Source organism: Bicyclus anynana, chromosome 14, assembly GCF_947172395.1.
Source record: "Bicyclus anynana chromosome 14, ilBicAnyn1.1, whole genome shotgun sequence".
Lineage (NCBI taxonomy): Eukaryota > Metazoa > Arthropoda > Insecta > Lepidoptera > Nymphalidae > Bicyclus > Bicyclus anynana.
In genome coordinates this window covers 401,322-423,399 of record NC_069096.1, presented here as the reverse complement: position 1 = coordinate 423,399, position 22,078 = coordinate 401,322, and the positions used below count along the sequence as shown (strand labels likewise).

At 39.4% G+C, this 22,078-nt stretch overlaps 4 protein-coding genes across 8 annotated transcripts in view; 2 read left to right on the top strand and 2 right to left on the bottom strand.

The window, feature by feature from the left end:
- The first annotated feature begins 89 nt into the window (after positions 1 to 89).
- LOC112053889 (ubiquitin carboxyl-terminal hydrolase 30 homolog) lies at positions 90 to 12,388 on the top strand. Its single transcript, XM_052885374.1, has 9 exons — positions 90 to 547; positions 1,136 to 1,308; positions 2,474 to 2,642; positions 3,193 to 3,362; positions 4,102 to 4,189; positions 4,439 to 4,560; positions 5,046 to 5,177; positions 5,645 to 5,832; positions 6,351 to 12,388. The coding sequence occupies exons 1-9, from the start codon at positions 277 to 279 to the stop codon at positions 6,475 to 6,477; spliced, it is 1,440 nt and encodes a 479-aa protein (XP_052741334.1). The 5' UTR covers positions 90 to 276; the 3' UTR covers positions 6,478 to 12,388.
- Positions 12,389 to 13,105: 717 nt separating this feature from the next.
- On the bottom strand, positions 13,106 to 15,029 carry LOC112053890 (eukaryotic translation initiation factor 6). The gene is made up of 2 exons (XM_024093487.2): positions 14,319 to 15,029; positions 13,106 to 13,410 (listed from the first exon to the last, which is right to left on the bottom strand). Exons 1-2 carry the CDS (start codon positions 14,881 to 14,883, stop codon positions 13,238 to 13,240), a joined length of 738 nt encoding a protein of 245 aa, XP_023949255.1. The 5' UTR covers positions 14,884 to 15,029; the 3' UTR covers positions 13,106 to 13,237.
- A 141-nt stretch (positions 15,030 to 15,170) lies between these two features.
- On the top strand, positions 15,171 to 21,194 carry LOC112053887 (uncharacterized). 3 transcript variants are annotated; one of them, XM_024093485.2, is made up of 7 exons: positions 15,171 to 15,782; positions 15,857 to 15,970; positions 16,325 to 16,430; positions 16,713 to 16,864; positions 17,313 to 17,539; positions 18,254 to 18,474; positions 18,763 to 21,194. In XM_024093485.2, exons 1-7 carry the CDS (start codon positions 15,594 to 15,596, stop codon positions 19,005 to 19,007), a joined length of 1,254 nt encoding a protein of 417 aa, XP_023949253.2. In that variant the 5' UTR covers positions 15,171 to 15,593; the 3' UTR covers positions 19,008 to 21,194. The 3 variants fall into 3 exon arrangements, with proteins under 3 accessions (XP_023949253.2, XP_052741336.1, XP_052741335.1); XM_052885376.1 differs by having other exon boundaries at positions 18,239 to 18,465; XM_052885375.1 differs by having other exon boundaries at positions 18,239 to 18,474.
- Positions 19,552 to 22,078, bottom strand: part of LOC112053886 (titin) — a 76,124-nt gene continuing 73,597 nt past the window's right edge. For all 3 annotated transcript variants that reach the window (XM_052885372.1, XM_024093482.2, XM_024093479.2), the window contains one exon: positions 19,552 to 21,654. In XM_052885372.1, the coding sequence (XP_052741332.1) occupies positions 21,531 to 21,654 (124 nt within the window). In that variant the 3' untranslated portion in view covers positions 19,552 to 21,530. The remainder of the gene's footprint in view (positions 21,655 to 22,078) is intronic.

Here is a 22,078-nt window from a genome sequence, read left to right as displayed (position 1 = left end):
GCATTTCGGATTACCTGTATAGTGCTACATGAATATAGTGGTATAAAGTAATAGGTGGTATTGTGCGTAATATTAATCGTAAACTAATTACTTCAAGCTTCAAATGTCAATTGGCAAATGTCAAACCGGACTCGGAGACTGCTTAATTTTTTTTCATTTAATATAAAAATCGCCAAAGAAATTTCTTTACCATGATTAATTCTTTTTAAATCTGTAAAATAATTCAATGGTGAAATTGAGGAAATGCGTGAGGCATCCTGAACAAAACTCGGTGCAATGGATGGCGGTGACAGGATTTTAGTGGCCGCTGGGCTAACCGCGGCTGTGGTCGTCGGGGCTTTTGTGTTATGGGGGCCCGGCGGAGCCCCGAGGGTCCGCAAGCGGCGCGGGCAGATCGCAGGCCTCCAGAACTTGGGCAGGACGTGCTTCCTCAATACGTTACTACAAGCGCTGGCGGCGTGCCCTACATTTATCGAGTGGTTGAAGAAATACGCAAAAGCAGATGCCCATAACAGTATGATTACGACACTGTACACTGTTATCGAAGGTTTGTAAATAACATAACCCTTAATTGATTTATGGTTTCATTACTTACTTATCTAAATGTAAAATCTATGTTGGACTTGAATTAATTAACTTGCTTAATGGAAAACCAACAAAGTTTTTAACCCGGTTCTAACTTCCCCCTCAACCTGTTCAACAAGAGCTTACAAGAGATCTCTTATCTCTATGACAGACAGATATATTATCTCTAAGTGACCTTCAAGATTCCTAACTTTTCTGTTATTAACTTGAATGACTACTCATTTTGACAACCTTGAATTAGTTTAATTTTTCTGTGCTACAAATAGCATGACAACCATGAAAATTACAGAAAAGTTTAAGAGTTCATTTTGTTTGGAAAATGTGATGTATATTATTATGTATTTTTTAAACATTGTTGGGGAGTGATTTGGGGCCTAGCACATTACAGAAAATTAATGAGAAAAAGTTACTACGAATAATTAGAATTCACAGTTGTAAATTTTTTTTTAATGTGTGTTTTTTCTTTAAAACTGTGCATTTTATATTGTAGGTGCTCTAAATACTTCATTTAATAAAAGTAAATAACTTATGAGAGTCCAACAATTTCTAGTTGTGAATGGCACACACGAGTCAGCGAGAGGCACTCCAGTGTGCCCTCTGGGTGTGCTGCAGTCCCTCCGAGCAGCAGGCTGGGTAGTGCCGGCCGACCAGCAGGATGCCCACGAGCTGCTCCATGTGCTGCTGTCCTGCATTGAGGAGGAGACTGCTGCCATGGTTAAAAAGGTTGGATGTTTTTTTATATTTTTAGGGTTCTGAACGTACATAGTACAAAAATGGAACCCTTATAATCCCCCTTGTGCACATTTTAAGGTCTGTCTGTTTTCTCCTAATGTACTGGACCAATCAAATTTGGTACACATATCAATTCTTATGACCCAAATACAGGGATGTATTGTGAATAGTTAAAATTTGAATATGGGGGACACTTATGAGGGGTAAGATGGAAAGTTGAAAAAAAAAACTTTTACTAACTTCATCATGTGATACATCAAATGAAAGGTCTTGATAAGAGAATTTCAAAAATTTCAAAAAAAATACCTGTCAAGTGATTTTAACAATTGACCATGCCCTTTTTCTCCAAAACTACTGTATCTAAAAACTGGAAAAAAATACAGAAATTAGCTTGTTACTTAAAGATTTCCAGAAAATTTTGAAACTCTGAAATTTTTGAATATGGAGGTCACTTCTGGGGGACAATTTAAAAAAAAACTTTTTATAATTGCATCATGTGATACATCAAACAAACGAGCTCGGTAAGAGGATCATAAATATATTTTTTTTGTAATTTTGAAATAAATAGTTTTCAAGATATTCAAGAAAATAGACAATTCCCCACTCTCTGATGATCATGATCATCATCATTCGCTGATACGACAAAGCAAATGATATTTAAGCAACATTAGCTTCTTATCTTAGTTCTTCTATTATTATTATCTTTAATTTTCATAAAATAGAATAAATAAATGAATGTGTTAGAGATGGGTTGACATCAGAAGGGGATTAAGAGGTCAAACTACAATCCTCAAACGTGAAAAAGCTATTTGAAAAAAGAATAGTGAAGGTCAATCTTCCAAAAACTGTATTCGCTCGACGATTCACATACAGAATTAATAAATTTACACAATACAGCATCTAACCCCAAATTAAGCATAGCCTGTGTTATGTTTACGAATATGGAAGTAATTAAGCCACCGCTGAATTTGCTGTGGGCTCTACTCAGATCAAGGCGCATTTGGATCACAGCTTTCATTTTAAGTTTCTGCCCTTATTTATTATCATTACTTTTTTTTACAAAAATCTTTAACAAACAGTAGCAAATATTCCTATTGACTTTAAGTTTGACTTGAAATAAACAAATAGTGTTTAATTAATGCTTCAACTGTTCCAGCCGGGCTGCCTGTCGGACGCCCTGGGACTGGGCGGCGCGCGCGCATGGTCGGCGCTGGCGTCGCCCGCCTCGCCGCCCGCCGCGCCGCTGTCCCTGCGCGACGAGCCCGCGCGGCCCGCTCGTCCTGCCTCTGCGGCCCCGCCCGGCGAACCAGATCTGGCTGACCCTGGTAGATTCCTCTATTTAAATCATTTATATAGGATTTAGAAATAGAACAGTGTTTTTAAAAAATAATATATTATGAATGAGGTAGGGGAAAAAGTAATCTATTTTTTTATGATAGATTGCTGTAATGATATGTTGACGATAATGATAACTCGTAAAGGATCCATCAATGATTTCATATTTATGCTCATTGTGATTGTGTCTTTGTGTCATTGTGATTGTGTCAAATTCAAAAGGCAGCCAAGCGGCTGAAATTGTGAACGATGTTTATGGTCCTGATATTGTAACATGATGAAAAATTATGGTGTGGTCAATTCTGTTAAAATTTTTTAGATGTTAAAGATGCACATCGCTCAGGGTCAAAAATGTTGATATAATCACAGAGATAAAAGAAGTTGACCGACATGTAGTTGTAGCATCGCCCATTAACGAAAGATTGACCTTATAGCAGTTTCAAACCATTTGTACAAGAGTGGACTTAAAAAAAGCTTGGTGCTACACCTAAAACCAATTTGGATGAAATAACATATGAAGATTAGGTAATTATTGTTCAGATGATCCGCCTCCAGAGCCCATGCGCCTCACCAAGGGCGTGTCGCGCTCCTTCTGCCACCTGAGCTCGGTGGGGCGGCGCTGGGCGGCGGCGCCGGCGCGCGCGCCCGCCTACCCGCCCACCCGTGGCACGCTCGCGTCGCGGACACACTGCACCGTCTGCTCCACTAAGGTAGAATGCTATGCAGGTCACATTATAGTGCAAATGTGTGTGCAAACACGTGCAATTTCTGTTTACTTTCTAACATCATCATCACCATCATCATCATTATCAACCCATATTCGGCTCACTGCAGAGAACGATTCTCCTCTCAGAATGAGAGGGGTTAGGCCAACAGCCCACCACACTGGCCCAATGAGGATTGGCAGTCTTCACAAAAGTAGAAAATTAAGAAAAGTCTCAGGTATGCAGGTTTCGTCATCATGTATTTCCTTGACCGCTTGAGACACGTGATGTTTAATTTCTTGAAATGTACATTTCATTAAAAAAAGAGAAAAGAGATAGTTTGACTCGCGTCGCGTTCCATGAACTAGCTCATGACTAAGAGACCCGTATGGGTTCGAAACTAGTTTGGCATATCCTGATGTTACGTGAGTTTTTTAATTAACATGAATAACATTCACCATAGAGCTGAGATAATATGTGTCATACACTGCTCAGCTGTATGTGCTCATTGATACCTACGTAGCACACAAATACTATACTGTTTTGTGTACCAATGAATACTGATGCTACTACTGAAATAAAACGTGGGTAAATGTTCTACACAAGTGTACATAAATATAGGTGAAATAAAAAAGGTGGTTTAACATGTGCATAATTTGTATAAAAACATCTAGTTGATTCTAGAACTGTCATCTAGCTGTTCATACCGGTTTCAATTTTTTTAAAGATACCATGTCCATTTCAGAGTCCGATCCGCTACGACAAGTTCGATAGCATAACGCTGTCGATGGCTAACGCCAGCACGGGGCTGACGGGCAGCTTCAGCTTGTCTGGTGCGTATAAACAATCAACACTATAATAACAGAGGAGATACTTTTTAACCAAAAATGAAACAATGCAAGACCTGCATACCTATGATACAGTGCATCAGCGTCCTCCCACTACAGCTGAACTTCTATATACTGTTTTATTAAACAAAAATCGACGCTTATTTAGGTGTATTGTCGCGACATGAATATTGATATTTTTAATTTTCCCGTTCCCATGAGTAGGTTAGCCATGTATTACGTGTGTGTGCGCAGGGCTGCTGCGCGCGTTCACGGCGCCGGAGATGGTGAAGGGCGTGCGCTGCAGCAAGTGCTGCCCGGAGGACGCCAGCGAGCGCGCCTACACCAAGCACATCCGCACCGTCAACTTCGGCAAGGTCAGCGGTGCATCTAGAGGAACACATTTTGGACCCACTTTTTAAAAAGTCCCTGTAGGGAATTTTTGAACGACAAAAATGTGAGAGTTGTCGGTGACATGTTCAGTCCTTCAAACAGTTTGCCAGTAACAAGCACGATTCACCACACCTTACATGTCTTAGTCTTTGAGAGTCCTCACAGATTAAGTGTGCTGCATTTACTTGTAAACTATGTGACCCAGACAACAGCCAGCGCGGACTGATCGCCTGCTGTCTGCGTGGTAATATAATCTTGCAAATGTTGTGAAAACGGAAAACGCAATATTCGGTATAACCTGAACATATTAAATTTATGTGTTTAAAATTAGCACTAATACTAGATGTCAATCTAAACAAACGAATGTAACAAAATCGGAGGATGCAATTTGCTGTTGCAGCTTCACACCTATCATCTCCATCCCAAACAGTTTCACAATCGGTAAACTCAAATGAACGGTGTGTGGCAGTTGCCGCGGTGCCTGGTGCTGCAGGTGGCGCGCGTGGAGTGGCGCGGCGGCGGGCCCAGCAAGCGCGGCGAGCACGTGGCCTTCCCCGAGACGCTGTGCATGGCGCCCTACGCCGCGCAGCAGCGCCCGCAGGTGCGTGCAATTGTTGGGGGCAAGCGGGTGAACAGGGCAGTCTACAGCCTTTCTTGATGTTCTGTTTACCAACAAACTAATTAAAAATGAGGGTATAAATCACTAATCATTTCATACCTAATAATATTTATAATTAACTTGTTTTTAAATTAATGAAAATAAATTTGATAAATAAGCTTAGAACTGTTAGATATGATTAATATATTTTATATAACATTTTATAAACAAGCAATACATAATTTAAAATAAATAAGTTATGAAATGATATGCATTTTCTACCTTCATTTCTAATTACTTTATTGGTAAACAGTATTCATCAAGAAAAGCTGCAGTTGTAGATGTTTTGTGTAAATCGATCTTTTTTTGTTCTATTTTTAAAGTCTAAGAAATGAACTCTAGATAAAGTCGTTTTAAACGTTTCTTTTGGCTGAGTTAGTCTCACATTTGAAGCAAAGTGTGTTGTCCAGCCGGACTTGGTGTCGCTGATGGGCGAGGGGCGGCTGCGCGGCAGCCTGTCGGTGCTGAACGCGGCGGCGGGCGCGGCGGGCGACGAGCGCGCGCTGTTCCGCCTGCTGGCCGTGGTGGTGCACGTGGGCGGGCCCAAGTCCGGCCACTTCGCCACCTACCGCCGCGGGAACGGCTTCGAGAGCAAACGGTACGTGTCACCAGCCGACCTGGTGTCGCCGATAAGAACACCATTGATTGAATACGATAGTGTAGGCACAAACTTCGTTTCGCTCGCTCGCTCAACTTCCGATCGTTGACGATTTTTGCGTCTAAGGACTAAAAACGATCCGAAAATCGAACACGAAGTTCCTAGCTGCACTACTCGGCTCACTTCAATTCGTCGCGAGACGTCATTGATATCTCACTACACTGCAATCATAAACCATCTACTTTTTGTCTATTTTGTGTAATTAACCGACTTAAGAAGGTTCTCTATTCGACGCGTATTATATATATAACGTTTTTTAACGTTTATTACCTCAGAACTTCATCATTTCTTAACCAATTTTGAATACTTTTTTTGTTAAAAAGATTTTATTTTCTTTGCGTGACATCACACGTAATTATAAAAAAAGAGGTTATCTTCTGGACTTCGTCGAAGTGTCAAAGCTAGTGTATCTGACTGCTAGCCTGCGCCGGCCGTTAGTGACCAGAGCCTCCCCGCAGATGGTGGTACACGTCGGACACGCTGGTGCACGAGGTGTCGCTGCAGGAGGTGCTGCGCTGCGCCGCCTACATGCTGTTCTACGAGCGCCTCGTCGACCCGCCGCCGCCCATCACCACGCACTTCTGAGCGGCGCGGCGTGACGTCACGGGCGGTTTGTTCACTCCGTACCGCGGCCAGGTGCAATCACCTGATTGGGTGCCGCATAGCGGCATTTATCAATGTACACATTAGTGCCGTAATTCAAAAATTGCTGACATATAAATATACTGAAAATTTAATTAACACGATAAATAATTGCCGAAGAAATCATAGTTGTTAATTAATTTTCGACTTATTTCAACGTTAGCATTGTCAGTAATGTCAGTAACAAACGCCGCTTTGCGTTCGTCAGGTGAACGCTAACTCTTAGACGGCGATTCAATAATCATCAAATGTATGTAACTAGGAGTGCATTTCTGTGTAGTAAAAATACACTCTCAGTTCACGTTTAAGTGCACGATAGAGAAAAAAACATATAACGATATAACGCTGAATATAAGAGAGAGACACCTATATAACCCTAATCCACGAAAATGGAGAAATAGATAGCGACGTAAAGCAGTACAGAGCGATAGAATGTGTTGAACGGTTTCTCTTTTATCTTGTGTCATGTGTTGTGTTGTGTTTATCTGTCTACACAAACACTCTGCAGGCAATCCTGTGTCTTAGTCTGCACGGTACAGGGGTGCGAGCGGCAACATTAACCCCCATCAACCCTGTGCTGCGCGGAAGAGGAATAATTTATGGTGTTTGCCAATAGTAATGAATAAGATCCTTGAAGTAGTTCATGTTGTGCTGCTTTTTTTTCTATCTCTTTGCACTGTAAATGCACTAGTTAACTCCACATCAAAATCGCTTCATACTTTTCTATTACTGGCCCATTGAGTAGATTCCATTTACAAAATCCTTAAAAAGAATTACCTTATGTATGGTATTCTCGTTAGGGTCTCTTAATGAGTGCACCTTGACTGAAATCCAGTAGAGAAACAATTATAACATTTATCTAGTAAAGTAGTACTGTACTCTTGACAGAAAAATAATTGATTTCATTTTGCAGATATTACAGATCGCTATTCTGTAACGATGTTTTTGTAACTCGGCAGTGTGAGTTTTGAATTTGTATGTATCTCTCTGTCTTACTAGATAAAGAGAGCGATAAATACGAACTTAAAGTACACAAAGTCGAGTTAGAAACCTCAACGTTATAGAATAGCGGTTTCTTTACAATCTAGCTAAGTGAAATTACAATAACGGTTTATTGTAATTAATCTCACTTATCACTGTCAATGACCGAAAACCAAAATCTGGGCTAGATTTATTGATAAACATATTAGGTGAACACTTTCTGTTTGTATATTTCGAATTTATTGTTCTCGACTTTGTTATAGGTAAATGTTTGTTGTCTATGTATTAGATTGATTTATGTAATACGACGTCCTAGTATATGAGAATAGTATTATGATATACTTGGACTCGACTGAATTATGGTTGTTCAACAAAAAAAAATTCTCTACATAATGGTGCTAATTCGAATGTACAACTTGGTTGCTTCACAAAATTTTGTAAAAATTTGTAAAATCAATTTGACATTAGATCTTTCTTCACTATTGCTTCACTGAGTGGTATGAAAACAACATTTACTAGTTTTAATTTCAATAGATCAACATTAAATAAGTTTAGTAGGTAGTTTTAATTACATGAAATCCGCCAAGTTACAGCAAGCCTAGCTTGCTAATTTAAAAAAGCAATGTGCTGAAAATTCGAAAATAATCAAATGAGCATCAATATAATTATGTTAACATTACATATTACAAGTATAATGTATTGGGATTAATCGAGTCACAAATTGTTCGCGACTGTTATTATAGTATTATTAGTTTCCGAGTCCTGACTGAGAATTTAGTTTTGTATTTAATGTTAAAAGTGAACATTTTATGATGTATGATGCCACATTTTGTACTGTTTATGTAAAATTTGTTTAGACAGAGGCGTGTGAACTTACATATTTATAACTAAAGTGTATACTCTGTTACCTCCGTTAGCATTTGAATCGACCTGTATTTTCTTATTGCATTTTTGGAAACGCTAGACACATATCTCTTGGGAATTTTTCTACAAACGTTTTTCACTCTACCTAGTCTAATTGTGCATTTTATTACAATCACGAACTTTATTACATGCCTGTGGCATGTGGATGAAAAGAAACCGGACTTTTGCGACATCTCTGTCTGTCGGAATGTATAGACTGTAGATCTTTATGGAGGGTAGAATGCATTTAGTTAGTGACGTCACTGTAGCAGGAAACTTAGACAAAACTTAATTGTAACATAACTGAAAAAGGTCATGTACACAAAATATATTGAACTACGTAAATAGCCGACGTATTATACGTAGCACCTACTGTGTTTGTTGTTTTACACACATTCAGATTGGATAATGAAAATACTTGAATATAGAACGTACTGCCAGCTAGTTTTCCCAACCTCCTACAATTTGGGTATATTTAGGTCTATAGGCTTAGAATATCTAAGCAAGCGCGTTCCACCATAAGCTGCATCATCGCTTACTACATGACGTGATTGCAGTTATGCGCCAGCTTATATAACGAAAAAAAAGAAAAACATTTTGATCTATCAACAAAATGGATTTATACCATAACCCTGAGCTAACGCTAGAGCCTTTTGAATCTGTCATTTACCATTACAACTCGACCCTTTCATTTTTTTTTCAAAATGAGGCATTTTTCATGCTTACCCTCCATATTGACTGCCGTTTATCAACGTCTTGAAAACTTTTACGTCATTGAATTCTACTTATTCTGTTAATATAATATTCGTAACTAACTGACTTAACTTATTTTTGTGTGTTGTACATGTCTTGCATTTGTTGGCTTTGTGCTTAGTTACTTTAAGTAAATTTACAGGATGCCATGTTTTTAGTAACAAAAAAAAGTATGCATACTTTTTAATCATAAAAATATATATAAGTTGCCATAAACGAGGCTGTTTTCTACTTAATGAATATTGAAATAATAATTATTGTGATCAAGTATTACGTCTGCTTAATAGATAGGAAGTCTGATATTGAATTTTATCAATATTTTTATTCGATGTAGAGTATTTCTAAAAAATCTGCTCACTTTTGGCCATTAAGAGCACGTTAGATTTGTAGTATCTTTAAAATGTGATCTTTATTTTAAACTATGAGAAAGTGTACCTAAATACTTAATATTAATATGGGTATAGAAAAATTTAATAATATCAGTAGCTTTTAATAACCGCAATCAAAAACAACCTGAAGAAGAATTACTGTGTGTATTTTTTACGTTATAAAGCCAGACAATCATAGCAACCTCGATGATATCGTTCCTAGGGGGCATTTATGTGTTACTTTAATATAACTGCTGACGGGAGCTAAACTCATCGTAACCCCTAAGTATTTCAATTTAAATCCAGGCGACGTTAGGGAGAGGCCACACGGTTTTACCATAGGTATATTTATGATTAAACTTACCGTTTTGCTGAAAATCGTGAAAAAACTCATTTTTTTAACCTTTGACCTTGAATAAAAAATACAGGGGAAATATGGGGAACTTTCAAATTTTATTTTTAATCATATTTAAAACAATCTTACTAATTTTCAGCATGGCTTGGTGACGGTCTAGTACGGCACCGTGCGGCATATCATTGCTATTTGTATTGGCCTCTCCCTTACCCAGATTTTCTATAAGCGCATGTAGTCGGAAAAAAAGTCTGGTTAACGCTGACTCTTGGAGTTGTCGTTTTTTCGTGGAGCAAAATAAATTATTCATAGTATTAAATTAAATGAAAAAGTCTATAGAATATATTGAAGAGTTATAAAAATGAAGCGTAAAAGGTTTTTGATTGTTTATTTGTTTCTCCCAGTAATAATTATAAGTCCACTTTGAACTCTTGTGATTAAATTGGTAGTATTTTACCTGGTGACTGAATATGTATATAGCTTTTGTAATAAAATTGTGTACCTACCTGTTTTTGTTTTGTAACTTTTGATATTACATGATAATTGTTGTCGTTGTTTATTATCGTTGTAATATTTTTTGTGATCACAGATTATAAGCAAAATTTATAGCTGGATCTTCACCCCCGCGGTACAGGGGTGCGGGGTATGACGTCAGAGGGGAGCTAGAGAGGTGGCAAAAGGCGGTTATCAATTGTATTATTACTAGGGCAATCGAAAGCACTCCATTCCAGGCAATATGAGACATTAATGATGTCTCGACTACATACAGCAATACCTACCTATAGACACCAAGGCTGTTCAAAGTAGCATTATACTGTTACAACATATTGAGGAAGAGAAGAATTATTTAACTAGGAAATACATTCATATTTCGTACACTACCTAATTAAATTTCCGTCATGATCCCCTTGTAAAAATAAGACGTACAAAAGAGAGAATTGATATATGGAATACAATGAAAAACAATATTACCAAAAATTTAGATTTACATACTAAAATTGCAATAGACTTGCTGTCTGCACCACTACTTGCTCAAGATTAATCTATTTACATATTAATACACACTCTTTCTTGCCGAGCAACAATTACTCTATTAGGTATCCTCGTATAAAGGTACCTTGGTACTACAGCTTCCCACCGTCATATTCCCGCACCATTGCACTACGCAGACGAGGATTTAGCGGCAGTTTGGTCTTTCATACATCGAAGGTTGCATTACTTTGAAATACCTGTGACTGTAACTTTTGATAGGTACTATGGATTTAGTGTCATGTTACAATTTCTTGTAGAGTTTGTATTTTTAAATTGTAAATAATATTGTATTGTTTATTTTTTTATTAGAATATTGTTGGTTTTGATAGTTTAATTAAATTCTAGGCAGCTTTATTAAGTTTTAGATATTAACTTAATTAAGTATGTTATAGCCAATCTATTTTGGAAAGTCCAATGAATTTAGCTTAGGATTTAGTGGTAAGGTGAACACAAACATACAAAGTATACAATAGTATACATATTGAACAACACTTGATCTGTTATCTTACCACTACATGCAAAGCATAACAGACTTTTGCAATAGATTGACTATACGAGAATGTAGTGAGACAGTAACCTACCACGGACACGGATGGTGTAGCGAAGAGCTCGTTTTATATTTATTAGGGTTTACATTTACTTATATATTTTATTTTAGAATTTAATTTACGTTTGTATCGCGCCGCATAGCAAGAACCAGCTCATGACTGAGGGCCCCAAATGGGTTTGAATCTAGTCGGGCATACTCTGACGTTGTATCATCTAACCATGTTTCATAATAAAATTATGTATTTTATTATGAAACATGGTTAGATGATACAACGTCATCGTTGTATCATCTAACCGAAACGTGATGGTTTGGTGGATTTACAAAACGGAGGTCCTGGGTTCGATCCCCGGCTGGCAGATTGAGATTTTCTTAATTTGTCCAGGTCTGGCTGGTGGGAGGCTTCGGCCGTGGCTAGTTACCACCCTACCGGCAAAGACGTACCGCCAAGCGATTTAGCGTTCCGGTACGATGCCGTGTAGAAACCGAAAGGGGTGTGGATTTTCATCCTCCTCCTAAGTTAGCCCGCTTCCATCTTAGACTGCATCATCACTTACCATCAGGTGAGATTGTAGTCAAGGACTAACTCGTAAAGAATAAAAAAAAAAATTTAATTTATCATTTACAAACAGACTCTTTTATTAGAAAAACTATCCACATATATATTCTCAATATGTCTACCGTCCGTAATAGCGAGTGACGGTAAGGAGTGTCGCATCACTACAATCTGTGTCCCTGGGAAGTTACCGAGTGTATCATATCATAATGTGGCATAATATTGTTTAGCTTTGTATGTAGCGACTTGAAGATTGAGATTTGGTGAATACTTCCCCGGAACTGCTGTGTCAATGTAGATAGGATGTCCTGTTTGATCTAATTGTTAATATTAATTATGAATAAAGTATACCTATTATACTATAGTATTGTTTTATTTCCAAGTGATTTCTCATCTTCTAATTTTGAATGTGATACCATACCATCAAATTCCCAAGAGAGTGTCAAAGAGAACAACCCAAACCTCATGATCTGTAGCTACAGTTTCACTACTGGATAAACTATGCAGTTTTATTGTACAATTACTAAAATAACAGTTTTGCTGTTTGTTTGTAGCAAATAGGCACCAAATGCTACATCATCAGCAAGCGAAGTAATGTATGAACTATGAACACAAAGTAGTCATTTCCAAGCTCACAAGCTTTCAGTTATATTTTACTGTAAATATTTGGTTAGCTAATGTAATCACTATTGAGTGGTAGGTGCTATCACTAGGTACATAATAGATAATGATTTATCAATAGGCTGATTTGTGTAAATAAGATTTTTTTATGATTAACCAATATTAAATGGTTGACTCTTGAAAATATTGGTGAAACTAAAAGATGTAATAATAATAAAGTATTACAAGAATTATATAAATCAAACTAGTGAAATAACCATTTAGGCTAGACAATTATTTAAGCCTAGAATGCCAGATGCACGCACAAGTTAAACCAGCACATCAAATAGAATTGTCACAGCTTATTTTTAATAACCTGCATAAGACCCCTAAAACAGGCTATATTTGTAAAAGACAGACTTTTGAGCTAAAATTAACATGAAGCCTGTGCTGCCATATACATAAAATGAAAAAAAATACAACATTTATTAATTTTTATATACTTAATTAGTGTAAAACATAGGTCACAGACAGCTTTGAAATCTGATCAACAGAAATTTTACAATATAATATTATGATAAAACTGTAGGTGCAGCCCACGGGACCCGGTGTTAGGACATGCTGTCAATCAGTGATGCTCGCATTGTGGATGTGATGGCAGTCGGTTTGGCGTCGTTGAGTTTGAATACACTTTCTATCACAGATATTTCAGTAGAAGTTGTGTCCATACCACAGAAGGCACTCCAATCATTTACAACTAATCCAGCGGCAACAACATCACTACCTGAAACAAAATAATTAAAAGTTTCAATCTCCAAAATATAATTTTGATAAAGTATATGGCGAACTTTGAGTTCACTCTCATATGACTGTTCAGTTATTGTAACCCTACTTGGGATATGTTTCCGTATACTGCCACACCACTAACAGACAGTTTCTTCATGTAAAGCTAAAGTAACAGTAAAAGTAGTAAGTAGTAATGAAGACTTTATTTTTCCGTGATTAAGACCGTTACTTTTGCTTTATGACGTTACTTTGATTGTTACTTACAATGAAGGAACTGGCTGTTAATATGTTGTGTGACTACAAGCAGTATGTAATTTTCAATTATAATATAAACTTTTTTACTCAGTGTCTGTATTCTTATTGTTATTATTATAACTGTTATCACCTGATAGGGAAATATTTGACTGCCTATTTGCATATTGCTCAATGTATAGATGTAATAATATTATTTGATAATGTTTCTTGATGATCTCTCAACCAGTTGTTAGCCCTTGACTACAATCTCACCTGATGGTAAGTGATGATGTAATCTAAGATGGAAGCGGGCTAACTTGTTAGGAGGAGGATGAAAATCTACACTCCTTTCGGTTTCTACACAACATCATACCGGAATCGCTTGGCGGTACGTCTTTGTCGGTAGGGTGGTAACTAGCCACAGCCGAAGCCTCCCACCAGCTAGACCTGGACCAATTAAGAAAACCTCAATCGGACCAGCCGGGGATCGAACCCAGGACCTCCGTCATTAAATCCACCGCGCATACCACTGCGCCACGGAGGCCGTCAAAATTAATAATAGATTTTAGGTAGTAATTCAACAAAGATTTTGTAAATTTTAAATTCAGTCAGATCTAGTCAAGAATCATTAAGTTTAAGTCAAGTACAAATATTTAAAATGCTTGGGATTACCTCTATTGACAGTCCCAGCCACCAAAGGCACTTGCAGTAGGGAAGACAACTCGTCTTGGTCCTGTATAGTAGTTTTGGGGTGCACCATGCCCCCCCTGTTGGTCAGCGCTGTGTACGAGCCCACCAGCACGTTTCCCGCCACCGTTTGCCGGAACACTTCCACGTTCAGCGTGTCCGCCAGTATTTCTTCCGTGTCCTTGTCCAAGTCGGGGTGCACGAGCGCGACGTAGTCGTTGCAAGCGATGACGTTGCCCAGCGCGCTCAGCCGCTCCTCCACCCTCTGCACTTTGACTGTGTCGGGCAAGCTGTTGCGGATGTGTTGCAGTTCTGTGTCTGTGGTGGAGGAGGGCACGAGCAGCCCGTTCTTGTTGGCGACGGTCATCCGGCCGATGATCCGGCAGCCGGCCACGCTGACGTGCACCACGGGTATCGTGTCCGCGAGTTCCGCTTCGAACACGCTGTAGAAGTTCTCCGAGCCGCCGATAGCGACGAGGCAGTACGAGTTCGTCAGTTTACTAAACACTCCCACTTCATTATTGTTCTCGAATTGCACACGAACCGCCATGATTATTATTTTCCTTCAATGTTATTCAGCAGTAACCGGTAGCACTAGTTGTTGTTAAGCGGTTTCAAGATATTTCACAAGCTATTTTCGTTTTCACGTGGTGAAAAGAAAACACTCGCCGCGATCGATGGCTTTAATATTAATTGTCAATGTCATTTTGACCGTTGACGCTAAGCAAATATCTGTGGATTAACGTTTCTCTGAATTGTGCAATAGCATGCGTTCAATTTAGTAAAAAAAATTCAATACAACATGATATATTTTTGCAAAAACTTGTGCAGGGAGTATAGATTAATATATATAAACAATACATAAGTATTTCAATACATTCACACATTCAAGTTCAAGTTTATCAATCACTGAAATTATATGGACATTTATGATTGTAATTTATGAATGAATCCAATTAAAATTTTTATCAGCCTACCCCCTTATGTACCCTAACGAACTATTGAAACGTATTGAAACTATTATGAATATATACAACCGTGATTGTATCAAAACGAATAAAGCAATACTTGTCTATATTGTCAGCAAAGAGAACGTCATCGTCAGTCAGGCACTTGATGGACCCTTGACATAGCACATCACACACAGATCCCATAAAATGTTAAAATATGCAGTGTGCATATGTACATATTGATTAACTCAAATGTTTTAGTATTCACAAAACTAAATTAAAATGTTTCCTGAACGGCTTTGGCGGTGCAATGCATAATTTGGCTGATCAACATTACCTAGTAGAAGCCAATGAATCTTCATCTTTTCCAAACGGCTCTGTTCAAAACTTGAGACGCTCGGATCTCGCGCCCGGTGTCTATAAGCCAAATATCCAACAGACTCTAAAAAGAATAAATTTTATATTTCACAGAACTTGCAGCTTTACAAATTTGATACGGGTAATGTTCTATTGTAAATCTCAGATTGGTCTACCGTCGTAACAGAGATCTGTGAATTCGTTTGCTTTACACAGGAATGTAACGTAGCGGAAGGGCAGACGCTGCTCATATTTTGGGGCTCTCAAACTTCGGAGAGCAGGGTGACGATCAGCATGTCTGCATCGAGCTGTTCGTCGCTTCACATGCCCGTAAGCACTTAGCACACTATCATTAGTTGCTAATTGTACGTAGTACCTTTACCTTTGAGATTTTTTGAGACATCGAGAGCAGTGTCTCAAAATAGTAATTGAAGGCCATTACAGCCAATAAAGATCGTCTAGGGACAGTATTGCGCAATATTTTTGTGCAGTTCGTATTGTTGTGCAAGATACCTACCTAGAAAAATTACTGACGTCTTAAACGACTATTGCATAACTGGACGTAGGTATAATGAAATAAGTGGTTTATTCACCACAGCATGTCCCCAAATTTAATACAAAAGACCTACCTATTCGGTTCTTAGTATGTACCTACCTACCTGATTATTTTTTTGGTTTTTGCAGCCAATCACGAATTCTCTCAATTCAACCATTCACCGTGAAAGGAACTTGCGTTCTACGGCGCAGCAAACTGATATCAGCTGTCGTTCACTGGAAATAGGCTCGCCAGGTTAATTTGTTACTCTATACGTCTATACTACAATACCTTAACTAACTGAACTGAAAGTGTAAAGCCAAAGTAAAAACCGGCCAACTGTGTGTCGGGCCACGCGCAGTGTAGGGTTCCGTATATTAAGATAGCACTTTGATCCCTTATGTACCTAATGCACAAATATACCGATAACGATACCCCACACCATGGGAGGAGTATGCTAATATTAGGTTAAGCAATTAGATACTATACAGGTACCTACTTACAACATGTATAGCATGCTTCCTGTGCGATTTGCAGTAAATGTAACAGAAAGCGAAGAGCAGCGTCTGCTCCGCGAGCGCATCGCCGACTCCCTGACGTTCTCCTCGCCCGCGTCGTCGCTGCTGCAGCCCACGCGCCGCTCCGTGTCCTTGCTGGGCTCGGTCTGTGCTCTGCTGCTCAAGAAACAGGTTCGTGATACCAGCTTATCAAGTCTCCAATGTATCTTATGCTAACGCGTATGATGTATGTGATGAAGTATTTATAAGCTCAGACTTTTGGTTCTACATTGTCCTATTAAACTAAGTGTAGGTATGTTCTCTTAGTAACTGACGACTTTTCGAATGGCAACTTTGGCGTAGGTAACATTTGGATTGACAGGAGGACATGTTAATAGACTCTTGCAGGCGATATTCGTAGTTTACTGACGATAACTCGAAACCAACTGAAGAAGCGTTACTTGTGCTGTCTGGTACCCACGAGTATAATAGTAGCCCAGCATTTCCAACGTCCGTATCAACCTTGCGATTATTTATACCGAAACGCGGATGGACAATCCTTTTCTCGTTATTATTTTCCACCATTGACATTAGAAACTGTATGAGTGATGTATTTTGTAAGTTACCGCAGTCATTATAGGCTTCAAGCGCCAAGGAGGAGCTGAGCGTGACCGGCAGCCAACGTTCGGACAACATCTGCCGCATCTGCTTCGGCGGCGAGTCGGCGGAGCGGCTGGTGCGGCCGTGCTCCTGCCGCGGCACCATCGCGGCGGTGCACCGCGGCTGCCTGGAGCGCTGGCTGCTGCAGGCCGCCAGCTCGTACTGCGAGCTGTGCCGGCACCACTACGTCGTCACGCGCACTCACAAGTATGTTTGCCTTTCTCGGGCGGTGAGTAGCTGGTGCGTAACGACTTCCACTTTTGAATTCGCTGAGGAGATCCTCATGGATATCTTCCCGCCACAAGGTTTGCAAGTAGGCTAAGTTGGAATTGTATTTACTGATTTACTGATTTTGTCTCCTGGTTGCGAGACTAAAGAAAAGGTTTCGCAAACAACTTGGTCTCCCAACTGCGATACTTGTTTGTCACTCAACAGGACTCAATAGGATGAAAATGAAGGATGAGGGTACGCATGACTCCAATAATAAACCTTTCGCCGCCACTTTCCTCGACATCATAGTTCCAAGTTCTTTCTGCATTTATTAGATTCTACTCATATAGCTTACCTAAGCAGTGTGTGGCAAATCTCCCATAATATATGAAATTAATCCCAAGGAATTCTCAGTAGCAGCCTCAAATTCGATGGTCTGCGTCTTTCTCCTCCGTGGCTCGGAGAGAACGTTGAGCTGAGCCTGTTGGTCCCAGTCGTTGTCATTAAAATCTTATAGTGATAATTACAAAATCAAACATTACCCTGAGCTGAGCCCGCTAACCCGAGTTAAAGCAGCTCCAAGTCTCCTAATGGAGATGCAGAGAGCCTGGCCCTTGGCCCTTGCAGTGAGCTATCAATGCATGAATGCCATGAGCACTGAGCAGCCATGTAGCGCGTGTGGCGCGTGTAACGCAGCGGCGCCGCGCGCAGGTGGTCGTGGGCGCGCTCGCTGCTGGAGTGGGCGCGCTCGGGGCGCGGGCGCGCGCTGGCGGCGGACGCGTGGCGCGGCGCGGCGCTGGGCGCGGCGTCGGTGCTGGGCACGGCGCGCGCGCTGCACGCGTGCGACGCGGCGCTGCAGGCGGGCGCGCGCCGGGGCGGGGGCGCCGCGCTGGCCGCCAACCTCTTCTCTTCGCTGCTCATTGGTATTATCGGTGGGAATATTTTACATTTATTTTTTAAACATTATAGCTGTGAATCTGTAAGTCTTCTAGGCACGATTTAAATATCGACAATTCAACATTGCTTTAATGTCTTAACCTACCTATTTGTATTGAAGTCATATCTGAAAGCCGTAAACGAAATAAGTATTTAGATGGCGTGAATTCTAAAAAGTTAACTACCTTCCTCACAATAAATTTTGACCGAACATGAAATTATGCTCGAGAGAGGTACAAACCATTCTTTGTTATTTAACTATTCCCAGTTACAATGTGTTCCAGGTGCCCTCAACGGCCTGTTGACGACGTGGATGCTGCTCAAGATCCAGGAGCACCAGATGTCGTGGCGCGCTTGGCGGGACAGCACCCTGCACGTGCACGTGACGCTGGGCGACACCACGCCGGCGCAGAGCGTCGCGTCGCTGACCACCGTGGTGGGCGCGGCGCACGAGCCCACCGCCGACCGCGCCACCAACATCGCCGACCCCTTCATGGTCGCACGGCCCTACACGCTGCCCGAACCGTGACACGCATTCACGCCACGCTAAAGTTCAATCAAATATCGGGTCTCTACAACTACCTGCAGTATCTTCAAGCTTATAGTATCTTAGAGAAGTTAAAAGTATAATAGGCATATTATTAGAAAGCGTGTTCCATTTAAGAGTTCATCGTCGCTTCAGGTTGCAAACGAGTGTTGCAACCTGACTACATAATAAAGTTCTCTTGCTTAAACCATTGACGCAGATTTGCCCTAAAATTTGTAGATTATTTATTACATTGAGGATGTCTCAAATGTACGTATATTTTATAATATCATCAAGTATTTTTATATTAATATTTTTCTTAATACTTCTCGCACAAGACTTCATTCAATATGTTACACTATTTTGTTAATATACATATTTGTTGAAAGATTTTCATTTTTCCATATTCCTTTATTTATCTAGTAAGTAGGTACTTACCTCTACCTACTTATTATAAGATAAACGCTGATTAATGATCAAAATAAAACAACGAGGACCGTTTCTTCCCTCATTTATAATCGGTTAGGACATCGGAAATGAAACATCATTATTAAAAATTGTTAATCGTAATATTTAATTTCATTATAATAATATTATCAATATAAATTAGGCTTAAAATTAAGGTCAATAATAAAATTTATGAATTTATCAATATAATAGTCAATTATTTGAAGCATTTAAATATAACTTAATGTCGTAATTGTAAAATAGAATATTGTTAGAAAAGTAGGTATCCTGTAACTTGTGACGTTGAAAACGCAATCGAAAACCACAAAAAGTGCATTTATATGTTAAAGTCGATTTAGCATTAACTTAAGGCCTCTTATCATTTTAAAAATCAAAAACATTGTAAAGGCGCGGACGGTGTAACACGTTTATACATTGTTGTTACGATTTGAACGTCACAAAGCACACAGTGGCTCGCACAAGCGACACGAGGATGCATCTTGCTTATGTAGATAAATAAGTGAAGAAGATTCTCGCGGGAAGCTCTCAGTGCGTCGTTATAACATTTATAGCGAATATTACCGCCACGTTACACGGCTATGAACTACAAATACAATTATCGCTCGAAATGTAGCTGTACACAGAGACATCTGTAGACTTCGTAGACATTTACAGAAAAGAGAAGCTCTCATAGAGAAGAAACAGACGTGTTTTTCATTATTTCTTAACGGCCGAATTCAAATCTTTTGTGGCCTTATTAGCGCCATCTGGACAGTTTGGAACTCCTGGGACCACTTTCGGATTCTCTTAAATGGTCACTATGGGTATGCAACTTGTGACGTCATAAACTTCGTCATAAAATATTAACATCATGGGCATCAGTTATGTTTGAACGTTACAACACATACTGATATTATCTACGGATTTCTCTGTGTACAGTATAAACTGTTAGTGAAACTTACATACTAAATATAAAAAAATCACATACATCTTGAGATTATAAATAAATAGGAGGAGTGTACACGAGACTGCGCGCGGAGATACGACGAGTTGGGCGAATTGGATAAACATCTGACAACGTAACACAAACAATAACAACACAACACAACAACACACTGCGCCACACTACACGGAAGACGACAAACCAAGAAACACGGCCCACACTGAAGCTTGAGCGAAATTATACAAGAAAATTATGAAAGAATTTCAAAAATAGGGAATTGTAAAGAATAGTACCTAATGTGTAAGTATTATATAGAAAGGAAATATTTTTGTGACATACAACTCTATAGCTAAAGACGTTGACTAAAAATACGATGACGCGTTAAGTTATTTACAATATCTATGATATAAAGATTGAGGGCTTGGTTTCTTACAGATGTGTCGAAGCTTCCGTCTACTGTACAGCAGTGTGTAACATACGCTCTTTGGACTCACTAATCTTCCACTACACATTTGTGACCTACACGGTTCGACTACTGCACACTCTGGCTACTAGACGCTGACACCATGTGACCTTGAAATCGTATCACATGCATTTATAACTTTAAACTTGACAGTTCAACACTGTCAAAATAATTTGCATGCAGTAAAATGATATGATTTCAATGTTACACAGAATCGAGAACAAGAAAACGCTACTTTAGTATTCCATTTCTACTGTAAATAGGAAATGTCATTATAGTATCGAGACACGGGATACCAGTTTTGTTATTTGCGACAGTAGAACCTCGATGAAAATAATAAATAATTTATTAAATTTATTGTGACATCAAAGGTTGTGATCTCTTTTACCTTGATAAAAATCTTTAAATGAACAAGGTTCTAATATCACGTATTAACATGTAGAGTGGAATGATGGTTTGCCCCCATATCACCAGACCTGAACAAATAATATTCTTATCGATGCTTTAACAAAACAGGTATTACTCACAAAATATTCTGCCAATGGGTGTGGATTGTTTAAACTTTGTACTGGGTGTAATGAAACAGAACAAAGTCAAGGTCTGGTGCTATGGGGACGTGTAAAGTAGCGTGTGCCCGTTCCACTGCGCGGCGGCGTGCGGCGGCGTGCGGCGCTCAGCGCTCGTCCTTGAAGCGCCGGTAGATGGACTGCACGTACGTGAACACGCACTTCCAGTCCGGCTTGCGCATCGCCACCATGTCGTCCACGTCCAGTAGGGGGTAGATGCCCGCCTTCTCACTGCCAAATATTATGCGCAACTTTAGAACTTATTATTAATTAGATTATTTAGGCAAACGTCGATCCAGTGGTTAACTCCTGGATATCTGACCCAGGTATGAAACATTTTGTTTCTTACAAGAAATTCCTAACCAACCTAACTCCGAGCTGCTGCTGCAGAGCACGTTAGGCCGTCGGTTCTTGTCATTGTCTTACCATCAATACATCTGTTAGTAGTGATCGTTTCCGATTCCCAACAGTCACCCTAAAAACGCATTCGATCAGAGTTATATATAGGGTATATGCTCCAATCCTTTTTCCTATATGGAAAGGGATCTGACTCTCCAGTGAAAGCTGTATAATAAGCTAAAGTTACATTTATAGTAGATAGGTGTATTACAAGTCTGCAATTGAAATATCAATTACCTGTATAGAAAAATCAACC

What these genes read in the sequence shown, in the direction of transcription:
- LOC112053889 (XM_052885374.1), top strand. Translation starts at nt 277, where the DNA reads ATGGATGGCGGTGACAGGATTTTAGTGGCCGCTGGGCTAACCGCGGCT. An exon ending in ACTGTACACTGTTATCGAAG is followed by an intron (nt 548 to 1,135) that starts GTTTGTAAATAA and finishes AACAATTTCTAG; the next exon opens with TTGTGAATGGCACACACGAG. An exon ending in GCACCGTCAACTTCGGCAAG is followed by an intron (nt 4,561 to 5,045) that starts GTCAGCGGTGCA and finishes GGTGTGTGGCAG; the next exon opens with TTGCCGCGGTGCCTGGTGCT.
- LOC112053890 (XM_024093487.2), bottom strand. Translation starts at nt 14,883, where the DNA reads ATGGCGGTTCGTGTGCAATTCGAGAACAATAATGAAGTGGGAGTGTTT. An exon ending in GGCTGGGACTGTCAATAGAG is followed by an intron (nt 13,411 to 14,318) that starts GTAATCCCAAGC and finishes ATTTTGTTTCAG; the next exon opens with GTAGTGATGTTGTTGCCGCT.
- LOC112053887 (XM_052885375.1), top strand. Translation starts at nt 15,594, where the DNA reads ATGCATAATTTGGCTGATCAACATTACCTAGTAGAAGCCAATGAATCT. An exon ending in GTTCGTCGCTTCACATGCCC is followed by an intron (nt 15,971 to 16,324) that starts GTAAGCACTTAG and finishes TGGTTTTTGCAG; the next exon opens with CCAATCACGAATTCTCTCAA. An exon ending in CTCTGCTGCTCAAGAAACAG is followed by an intron (nt 16,865 to 17,312) that starts GTTCGTGATACC and finishes CAGTCATTATAG; the next exon opens with GCTTCAAGCGCCAAGGAGGA.